This window comes from Syngnathoides biaculeatus, chromosome 9 (genome assembly GCF_019802595.1).
Source record: "Syngnathoides biaculeatus isolate LvHL_M chromosome 9, ASM1980259v1, whole genome shotgun sequence".
NCBI lineage: Eukaryota > Metazoa > Chordata > Actinopteri > Syngnathiformes > Syngnathidae > Syngnathoides > Syngnathoides biaculeatus.
The window spans coordinates 9574041-9585448 of NC_084648.1; the positions used below are offsets into that span (position 1 = coordinate 9574041).

At 42.1% G+C, this 11408-nt stretch overlaps 1 protein-coding gene across 2 annotated transcripts; it reads left to right on the top strand.

The window, feature by feature from the left end:
• The first annotated feature begins 892 nt into the window (after positions 1-892).
• taf5l (TAF5-like RNA polymerase II, p300/CBP-associated factor (PCAF)-associated factor) lies at positions 893-11011 on the top strand. 2 transcript variants are annotated; one of them, XM_061829595.1, is made up of 6 exons: positions 893-1081; positions 2316-2460; positions 4956-5060; positions 6143-6489; positions 8124-8528; positions 8963-11011. In XM_061829595.1, exons 2-6 carry the CDS (start codon positions 2319-2321, stop codon positions 9758-9760), a joined length of 1797 nt encoding a protein of 598 aa, XP_061685579.1. In that variant the 5' UTR covers positions 893-1081; positions 2316-2318; the 3' UTR covers positions 9761-11011. The 2 variants fall into 2 exon arrangements, with proteins under 2 accessions (XP_061685579.1, XP_061685580.1); XM_061829596.1 differs by having other exon boundaries at positions 8919-8988.
• Positions 11012-11408: the final 397 nt, after the last annotated feature.

Sequence of the window (11408 nt, forward strand, 5' to 3'; positions counted from 1 at the left end):
ACCATTCAGGGTTAATACCACTTCCTGCTACAAATTTTCTTATCTCAAAATTGAAAAAAAAAAAGATTTACACAAAGTTTTTGGAATCAGATATATGTTGATGTGTGTGTGTGTGGTGTGTGTGTGTGTGTGTGTGGTGTGTGTGTGTGTGTGTGTGCTTTCGCTGACGATTTTTGTGTTTTTCGTTTCTTTTTTTTCAAGCAAGAATCACCAAAGACTGAAGCAAAAAATAAATGCAAACGCAAAAGTCATTGTTGCGTTTGTGATTTTGAAAGTTGTATCTGAATATCTTTCACACAAACATGATTCTTTCATATGCTTTTTCAAAACTCAGAAATGAATTTGATCAGCTGTACAATTTCATTAGTATCTATCTATCTATCTATCTATCTATCTATCTATCTATCTATCTATCTATCTATCTATCTATCTATCTATCTATCTATCTATCTATCTATCTATCTATCTATCTCAGCAATACCCAATTATTGTACTGTAAGATACCATGAGATGAGCTGCGAGGAATTGTCCAAAGTTGGTCCTGAAATGATTTATCGACAGCGATAGGCAGAACAATTACATCTTCTTCCACCAGAAGGTGCAACCTGCATATTATTCATACCTGGGAATAATTTGCAGTATTCAACTCAAAATGTCGAACTGAGTGACTATTCATGACTATTCCAGTGTACAATATGCATTTTATGACTCCCCCCCCCCCATTGTATTGTCATTATTTCAACAATATGCCTCGCTCAGTAAAGGTTGGAACATGGAAGTAGACAACTTCCATATTGGAAAATTAAATTTAGGTCAGGTCGGTTGGGTTTCATATCTAGGTTAATTGAAAGCGTTGCGCTGCACACTCCGGTCATACAGTGGCGGTATTGAGTATCAACGTTGCGCGGCCGTGGCAGCGGACCGTCGAAGAAGAAGGAGCAGCTCACTTCAATGTGATGGAAGCTGAGCTGGAGGAGGAAAGATCAGATGGAGCGACAGAGAAACTTTCTTTCTTTATTGTACTGAAGCCGCCGGGGGTGGAACCACTAGCCGATCACTGAGAGGACCGGACAGATATGCAGTAAGTTGCAGGAGCTGGTCGGTGGTACAAAACAACGCCGCTAAAAATTCGGTGCGGACGCCGCCGGCTGGGGGTTAGGGCAGCGGAGCTAAGTTAGCCGTTCGCTCCACATAGCAAAATGGAAACACGCCAGGGAGCCTTTAGATGACTGTGCCTCTAGTCTCTGTGTGTTATTTCACGCTATTTACCTCTGATGGACGTCCAGTTAAATTCACGCGTTGGTGCCGTTTGCGTGAACTTTTAGGTGGTTGTCTTACTATCGGATTAGCTAATGCAAATGCACAGAGGAGTGTTGCGTTCAAAACTTTGTGTCTCTGCTGTCAAAAGGATAAAGTCCACTTGTGACTTTCGTTTCCCAGCAGTAAGACTTTGCGATTTTTACCCATCAGTTATAATATTAATGCTATTTTAGATTTTATATGAATCCTTTCTAGACCCCCAACGATGCTTACAAATTCAAATTCATGGTGGTAACTAAAATATTAGTTGTGGTAATCCTGGTGCACCACACATGCATCAGGATTTGTCAGATTTTAGGCAGTTACACAAACCTCACGTAAAAACAATCAAAAAATAATAAGGCATTTAATAGTTTTGATGAGACGTACTGTGTATGGTGTGCTCCGATAAACAACAAATAAAATCACAAATGCAAAAAAGTCTCCTCCTCCACTAATCTCAAATCATGTCCGCCAAGACCAAAATCTCACCTGATCAAACGAGCCCCACTAGGAAGCAAGAAGAAACGTAGCAAATACAACTGGGACAATTAATCAATCTAATTCATTAATGGTCTAATTAATCAACATGTGGTCAATCATCAAAGCAGTCTATAGCTATTTTGATTATTTCATACAAAGGAATTGACCTTGCTCTTCCAATGCATTTAGTGAGGACTGTATATCAGGCATTTGTTCAGCAAAATTCCACTCGATTATTCGCATTTTAAATAGAGCTGGTATTGGACCGTAAAATAGGTCCGACCCTGATAACTAGTTTAGGCCTATCTTATTTTCTAGGACACGGCCTCGGTTTGCCATTGGGTTCTGTCACTTATGCAACAAATGGTGTCCGTTAGATCAGAACAGAGCTCAAATGTTCTGGATGAAAGCATCGTTTGCACCAAGTGTAGATGCTCAATTGACGTTGGTCTGCCACTGCATCAGTGCAGAATGGTTGACATTTGGGGTGCCGATGCATCTGTGATACTCAGCGTCAGGTCCTTTGCCGGCAGGTCATGAAGCGGGTCCGCACGGAGCAGATCCAGTACACCGTGGCTCAGTATCTCAAGCGCAGGCAGTATGTGGACTCTGTTGACGGCTCCCTGAAAGCTGCCAAACTCTTCCAGACAGCCGAAGAAATGGCTGCCAACCTCACCGGTGAGCTAAACAACAAGCTACTACAGTACACTAAAAGCCATGTTCAAATTAATATCAGAATTTTAATACTGTTGTAATGTTGTGGGTAGAAAAAAGTAATTTTCTTAGCATCTGCCTCAAATGTGATGGTTAAATTCTTTATACCTTTTCCCTTCACTAGTTACATAGATATTGCCATGTCATATTTTTTACAATACCTCTGGATTAAATCGATTATGTCGTCCAATGTTTCACTTTTTCATATTACTCCAATCATTCTGGCTTTATTTTTGTATTATTATTTTGTTTTCACTTAAATAAAAAAAAAGAATTAAATTCACATCATTTCAGGTGTACCGTATTGATAGTTATGTTTAGTTATTATTGTGAGAGTTCATGAACATGATCACAATGATCATGTAAATAAATATTATTATTAATAACAAAGAAATGTTAAAGGTATTTTGAGTACATTGAGTACTGCAGACCATAGCTGGTTCAACCCCTTTATTTATTTATTTATTTATTTTGCATCTTTTCTTAGCACTTAAGATGAAACAAATCGACACCAAAAATGTCAGCCAGTAGAGTAAACCCATGTTTATCGCTAAATTACATTCCAAAATCCCACTGCAATAAGTGAAATAATTGCAGAAGTGGCAAATAATATAATGTCATGTCATTATCCAAGCCGGTTATCCTCACAAGGGTTGCGGGAAGGCTGGAACCTATCCCAGCTACCTTCGGTTGAAAGGCGGACTGCACCCTGAACTGGTCGCCAGTCAGTCGCAGAGCAGATGTCGACACCATCACTGAGCGGGAATCGATCCCACACTGCCCGCAACAAAGGCAGGCGTGTGTAACACCACACCATCAGCCCTAAATAATATAATATATATATATATATATATATATATATATATATATATATATCGTATCTCACTTGGGCCTCTACTCCCCATGAGGGGGTGCGTCAGGAAGGGCCTCCGGCGTAAAAACTGTGCCAAACAAATATGATTATACATCTGAGATGTTACGCTGTGGAGACCCCTATCGGGTCAAGCCGAAAGAAGATTACTTACTTTTTTTTTTTTTTTAATAAAATATCAAAGGCACTTTAATGCCAGCTTGGTTAACAGCTCTTTGAACAGGGGCAGATATTTTTATTTTTGTCCACTGGAGGGCGCCATCTCTAAACAACATCAACGAATGCTTATTTAGCATGCCTTGCTTGTGGTTGTGAAGAACAAACGATGCAGACAATTTGTGAAATTCGGATTTCCTGGGTTGGCACTGTTCCTCACACTCACGGTCCTACAACGTAGTCATCAATAATTATTATGCCCACCCAGAATTTATTGTGGAGATATTTTAAACTGCAGTACGACTGTAATTGTAGAAAATAGTTCCAAAATGTTGGTCTTTACTTACTCCTGCTGATATTGTTCTTAGTGGGTGCATTAGCCATTTGTCAGGATAAACTTTAATATTTGTGATTTTTATTTGCAAAAACTCCCAGACATGTCCTGTATATTCTCGAGCAATTTGGTGATTCTACCAACTGCATTAGCTACAGTGAAGAAAATAAGTATTTGAACACCCTTCTATATTACAAGTTCTTCCACTTAGAAATCACGGAGGGGTCTGAAATTTTCATCATAGGTGCATGTCCACTATGAGAGAGATAATCTAAAAAGAAAAATCCAGAAATCACGATGTATGTGTGTATTTTTTTAATGATTTATTTATGTGATACAGCTTCAAATAAGTATTTGAACACCTGAGAAAACCAATGTTCATATTTGGTACAGTAGCCTTTGTTTGCAGAGCATTGAAGATGGGTCGTGGCTGGGTCTTTCAACATAACAATGACCCAAAGCGCACAGCCAGGAAAACCAACGAGTGGCTCCGTAAGAAGCATATCAAGGTTCTGACGTGGACTAGCTAGTCTCCAGACCTAAACCAAATAGAAAATCTTTGGAGGTAGCTGAAAGTCCCATGTTTCTCAGAGACAGCCCAGAAACCTGTCTGATCTAGAGAAGATCTGTGTGGAGGAGTGGGCCAAAATCCCTCCTGCAGGGTGTGCAAACCTGGTGAACAATTACAGGAAACGTTTGACATATGCAATTGCAGACAAAGGCTACTCCACCAAATATTAACATTGATTTTCTCAGGTGTTCAAATAGTTATTTGCAGCTCTATCACACAAATAAATTGTTAAAAAAAAAAATCATACATTGTGATTTCTGGATTTTTCTTTTTCGATTTTCTCTCTCACAGTGGACATGCACCTACGATGAAAATTTCAGACCCCTCCATGACTTCGGAGTGGGAGAACTTGCAATATAGCAGGGTGTTCAAATACTTATTTTCTTCTGTGTACGTAATGAGGTTTCTTGTTCTGAGCCCACCTGACCTTCTCTGAGTCATTGCTGTTACATTTAACTTTAATGCGTGTCTGTGTGTGTTCGTGCGTGCGTGCGTGCGTGAATGTTTGTTTGTATCTGCGCACACAGTTCAGAGTGAGTCGGGGTGTACCAATGTGGTGTCGGCCGCACCGTGCCAGTCAGACCCGCAGCAATATGAGTTGCAGTACGCGAGGCTGCGCAGCTTTCTTTCAGGTAGGATGTCGCACATTCTTGCCACGCCCCATTCCACACACTAACCGTACGCTTGGCACACTTCATGAAAATTTTATTGGCTGCAAAAGTGGACGTGGGTTACTGCTTCCATTTTTTTTTTTTTTTTTAAATCGATTGTGACAATCAAGACACACAAAACAATCAGAAATCCACCCATCCATCCATTTTCAATCCAACAAAAATCTGCTCACAATTGAGAAGAAGGATGAATGATATCATTGTTTCACCAACAATTGTAAAATGGTATCTGTCAAGTTAAACTTGTTCCGTGACCCTAAAACCTCTGCCATTTTTCTTTGTGTTTTCTATCACAAAAAACACCTATTTTGTATAAAACTCAAAAGAGAATACAAACAAACTGGTAAAGTGAGCTGCACCTTTTATATGAATGGTGTAGAAAGTAGAACGATCAGTAGTAGAAAGTGTTTTGTGAGAAAAGATGACTCAGTTCATTGAGGGAACGGTGAAAGTTTTTTTTTTTTTTCCCCAATCATAGTTAATGAATGCGTGTTTGTGTAAAACAAGGAGTCATTTATTTAAATATTGGTATTTGTATTGAAAAAATCTGAGTGGCTCCATCATTTATTCTTGATTGAGAACAGATCCAGCAACAAAGTATTTGTATGCGTCTAAACTTTTCTTTGCTTTAAAACTCTTCTGTGTAAATCTCAATGACTTACTCACCAGATCCATGTGTAGATTCAGTTGTCCAAGACAATTGGAAGCGGGTTAAAAGTAAAATTTCTTTTTTGTTGTTCAATGGGTAGGAGTGTCGCAAAAGTAAATGATATTACCATAAAATTCATTGTTGTGCTTGACAGAAGTTTTTCCAATTTTTGGTCAAGTTTAGGGTGGAAAAATAACCCATATTGTATTGCTGATTGCTAAAGAAGGAAAAAAGCTACAAGCAGACTTTTTATCTGACAGAAAGCTATTGTGTGGGTCTTGAAAGATCAATCAAAAAAATAATGGCTAAATGGCTAGTATTCAATGAGTTAATTAGCTTCCCATTTGGTGCTCATTAAAATAAAATGACGGTTGTCTTCCTCCTGGCGGTTTAGAAGCCGACATCTCGTGGGCAAAGGAAGTGAGCGCGGTCCTCTACCCGCTCTTCGTCTACCTCCACCTGGACATGGTGCGCTGCGGCCTGAAGTCGGCGGTGGACAGCTTCTACACGCGTTTCCACAGCGCCTTCCTGCACGACGGCGACCAGCGCGCCACGGTGGAGCAGCTGCGCCACGTCCTCGGCGCTCAGGACGTGGCGGCCATCCCGCGGCTGAGCGCCTTTCTGGAGCACAAGTATGTGGTGCGCCTCAGCGAGGGCGCCCACGGTTACCTGCTGCGCTACCTGCAGAGCGACGACAACGGCGCCATCTGCAGGGTTCTCAGTGCGCACTTGCAACTTGAGGTTAGTGCGAAAGCAGTACAGTGGTACCTTGGTTTTCGAATGTCTTAGGTTTCGTACAAGTAGGTTTTCGGACGAAAATTTTGAGATTTTTTTGCTTTTGTTTTCGACCGATAATCGCTATTCAAACACCCCGACCAGCTGACCCACAAGTATTTGTTATTGTGCTTTCGAACGCACCCTCGAAAAAAATGAAAAAAACAGTTGTCTCACACACTTCTCTGCTCGCGGACGTTTCCCGGTACATATTGTGACTTATTTTCTTCAAATTGAGCAACATTAACACCCAATCACGGCTCCAAAGAAGGCAAGTGGAACTGCTGGTCCTGAAAAAAGGAAAGTGGTGCGTAAAACTGTCGACTTCAAGAAGGATTTGATGAATGAATCTGGTGTGAGTGTTTCTAAGCTATCTAAGAAATGTGGCATGGCGAAATCGACGATCGGCACCATCCTTCAACACAAGGATGCCCTCAAAGGAAGTGACGTTGCTAAAGGAGCAACCGTGTTGACCAAGCAGAGGACACAGATCTTGGAGGAAGTCGAAAAGTTCCCTCTTATTTTCGTGAACGAGCAGCAGCTGGATGGGGATAGTGTTGGCGAAGAAGGGGGGAGATGTCGTCCGATAAGGCTGAGGGCAGGAAGCATGTCTCAAGTGCCGATATTAAAGCTATCTGCACTAAATGGAACGACATCCATAATTTTGTAGCGCTTCCATCACCCGAGTAAAGCTGAATGTTGCAGAGCACTGCAAAATTTGAATGATGTTGTTATAAGCTACTTCAGAAAAGTGCTTAAAAGACGGCAGAAACAAACATTAGATTCGTTCTTTGTGAAAAAGGTGCGAGTCACCCCCACCGAAGACATCCGAAAGTGTTGTTTTCCATTGCTTTTTTTTTTTGTTCCATTAACCTCTACCTGCAAGTTCATTTTTTTAACGTTACGTAATATTTATGCAAATAAAAAAACAATTTGTTTTTTTTCCTCCTCATTATTGCTCGTTTTAAGTTAGTCTGCACTTTTGTTAATAAAAAAGGTTTACAAGGCTGGGGTCCGAGTCGCTACAGATACGGCAATGCACTTCCAGCCTAGCATACTCTAATAGGCTAAAGCATACATTTTAAGCAAAAAATAAATATATTTTTTAAATGATTTAATTATATAAAGTATTTAAACTATAAATGTATCTCTACTATGCAGTTTATTAACAGGAAAAGCTAAAAAAAAAAATCTCTTAAAAAAAACTTTTTTAGGCTTGGGACGCATTATTTCATTTTCCATTCATTGTAATGGGAAAACATGCTTGGGTTTTGGAACGTTTTGGTTTTCAACCAGCCTTCTGGAACGGATTGTGTTCGAGAACCAAGGCACCACTGTATTTCCATTTCAGTTCTGTACACTGCTCAATTGGAAGACAAGTCGGTGCATAAGTAAATCTTTCCCACCATTCAGTGCGCATTAATATAACAACTGTGCTTTACTAATAAGATTTTCCCCCAAGTAGTGCCCAAGTGGTACTAGTCATGGGGCAAAATATAGCAACATTTGTAAGACAGTCGCATTCATTCTTTTAGCGACCTGACTTGTCTTACTCGTGAGAATGACGTATATGGACTAAACGCTGAAACGGCTTTCCATAGGTCAGTGCCTCCAGACGAACCGACTACCAACTTTACGGGATGACGGGCGTGACCGCACCTTCCACTGGCGCCCCCAACTCCAGCGAAGTTGCCGAGTCGGCGGCGGCGGAGCAGCTTCCCACGGGTGTCCCGCAGAGCGAGGCGGCCCTGGAGGCGCTGCGCGACTGCATCAAGAAGGTCCGCGAGGGTCCACCGTCGCTCACCACCGTGTGCTTCTACGCCTTCCGGGACACGGAGCAGCTGCTCAACGCGGCCGAGGTGTCGCCCGACAGCCGCCTGCTCGCCGCCGGTTTCGATAGTTCCGCCGTCAAGCTGTGGAGCCTCCGCGCCCGCAAACTCAAGGCCAAGCCGCACGTGAGCGACGTGTCTCGCGTACGCTTGGCGTGTGATGTGCTGGAGGAGGAAGTGAGTACTGCACGCAAAGTTCAGCATTGACTATCATTAACTGAACCAGTTGTCTAATAAAAAAGAAAAAATTATGGATACATTTATTTTACTAATAAGTTCATTTTAGTTCAAATTAAAAATGTTAAAAAAATGTAAATTAAAAAAAAGCAAATAGCTGTGAATTTTTTTTATATATTTTTTTTAAATAAATAATGCAAACTATATTGGTTGGTAAATGATAATAAAATGAACCAACAAGTAAATAAACCACATTAAAAAGGTGAAATGTATTTTATCTATCTATTTCGCTAGTTTGGAATTAACCAATGTTAAATACTATTTAATTATAATAAATAATTGTATATGTAATTAATTAAATATTTAAGTGCAAATTTTTTTTTTTGTTAGTCTTTACATTATTACCTACAGTGACGAAATTAACGTGTCATCAGATGGATGAGGAGGATGGCTCGGGCAGCGAGATCAAGATGCTGCGTGGCCACAGCGGGCCCGTGTTCCGGACCGCCTTCCTGACGGACAGCTCGGGCCTGCTGTCCTGCTCCGAGGACACCAGCGTGCGCTACTGGGACCTCGGCAGCTTCACCAACACGGTGCTCTATCAGGGCCACGGCTACCCAGTGTGGGACGTGGACGTGAGTCCGTGCAGCCTCTATTTCGCCAGCGGCTCCCACGACCGCACTGCCCGCCTCTGGACCTTCTCGCGCACCTACCCGCTCCGGGTCTACGCTGGGCACCTGGCCGACGTGGACTGCGTCAAGTTCCACCCCAACTCCAACTACCTGGCCACAGGCTCCAGCGACAAGACGGTGCGCCTGTGGAGCACCCAACAGGGGGCGTCTGTGCGCCTCTTCACCGGCCACCGCGGACCCGTGCTGGCGCTGGCCTTCTCGCCCAACGGCAAATACCTTGCGTCGGGCGGCGAGGACCAGCGCGTCAAATTGTGGGACCTGGCCTCGGGGACGCTCTTCAAGGACCTGCGGGGCCACACGGACAGCGTCACCGGTCTGTCCTTCAGCCCCGACAGCAGCCTGGTGGCGTCCTCGTCCACCGACAACTCAGTCCGGGTGTGGGACGTGCGCAGCGCCCACGGCGCCGCGCCCCCCGACGGCTCGTCCGCTGAGCTGGTGGGGTCGTACACGGGAAACACCAGCAACGTGCTCAATGTGCAGTTCATGGCCTGCAACCTGCTGCTGGTGACTGGCACCGCGCAGGATAAAACGGAGACGTAGAGTATGCGGCGGACTTTCTCATTCGCGACATGTTAGCCAGGCGAAGGGGAAAACAAACCGTGTGTTGTGTTCAAAATTAATAGCGATCCAGTGTGACTAACCGGATGAATCCACGGTTTCAGAATTTTTTATTGACACATGTCAAACAAGTTACCAGTAGGTGCAGTAGATTCTCAGAACACCAACAAGACCCAGCATTCATATTTACACTCTTTTAAAGCTGTGCAGTTGAGCAATTTGTTGAAAGGGGTGTGTTCAAAAAAATAAATAGCACTCTGCTGTTGACTTTACAAACTCAAAACTATTTTGTACAAACTTTTTTTTTTGTGTGTCTGTAATTGACCAATAGTTTGAATCACTCAATATTTAGTTGTTTGACCAACTGGTTCACATCTGTGATCTGTTGCATGCCGCAATAAAAAAAAATGTTCTGAAAACATGGATTCATCTGGTTGGTCACATTGGACTGCTATTTTGAACATTTTTCAACATCCTTGATGAAGCAGCTGAGCCCTCACCTGACATGTCCTTAAGTTGTGTATTTGTATGAACAAGGGAGGGAAAACAAACATTTGTGAAGTGAATACCAGATTTGCTGCAGGGTGTTTAACATCCTCTCGTTCTTTGATGGTCAGGATATTCAGATTGGCTGGAGGAGAAACTCACGAAAGGAGTACAAAATTTATTTTGGCGTTTAACTTCCTTGCCATAGCAGCTCACTCCTCCCTTTACGTTATCGGATTGTTCGGCAATAGGGATAACAAATGGGGATATGAATTCATTATTGAATTGCAAAAAAAAAAATGGATACACAACTAGATTGCACTTTCTGCCATCTTGTGGAAGAGCATTTAATTGTTCCGCCTGTCACTGTACGCCGTCGGCGTAGATAGATGAACAAATACATTATTAGTAGTCATTATGTTTATCAGACCAATTCAGTGAAATTGGGTAATTTCCTGTGGCACATGCGACGACGTGTCATGGCACAGTGGTTGGGAATCACTGATGTAAATATTTTGTTTATTTTTAAGTTTCTTAAGAAGCCAAACGTCTCAGCGGCGTTTGGATATTTCAGCACTGAGTCCCGCACAAGAAGTGTAGATACTATAGTGTATTTTTGTAACATGCTGCTCTGCCAGGGCTCGAAAGAACATTATTTTTTTTTTTTTTTTGCTACAAAGTTGTTTGTTTGAATGTTTGTAACCTCTGAATTTTCGTCGGTCGCCTCCCGTGGCCTCAAAATAAAATAAATCATGTGAAATAATCGAGGTATTCTGGGTCCTGACTTGCTCATTAAATGGTTTAGGTCCTACCTGCCTAGAAAGGAAAGGAGCTACTTTGTAACATTTGGAGGTGCTCGATCTCAGCGAATGGCAATGACCTATGGGGAACCTCAAGGATCTTTTCTTGGTCCTCTCCCGTTCAGCCTGTATATGCTACCCTTGGGTCAAATTCTTCAAAACTTTAATTTTGACTACCTTAGCTATGCGGATGACACACAGTTACATTTAGCAGTGTCTCAAGATGACTACACTTCAGATAAATAACTAGATGAGCCAAGATGCTCTTCAACTAAATCACAACAAAACTCAATGGCAATAAAGAAATGAAAATTCCTGTTAGTAAACACCTAGACTCTATCTTT

Bases quoted from the DNA above. Each gene is read 5' to 3' on its own strand.
- taf5l (XM_061829595.1), top strand. From the start codon at position 2,319: ATGAAGCGGGTCCGCACGGAGCAGATCCAGTACACCGTGGCTCAGTAT. The intron at 6,490-8,123 runs GTTAGTGCGAAA...GGCTTTCCATAG, and splicing joins GTGCGCACTTGCAACTTGAG to GTCAGTGCCTCCAGACGAAC. The intron at 8,529-8,962 runs GTGAGTACTGCA...ACGTGTCATCAG, and splicing joins GTGATGTGCTGGAGGAGGAA to ATGGATGAGGAGGATGGCTC.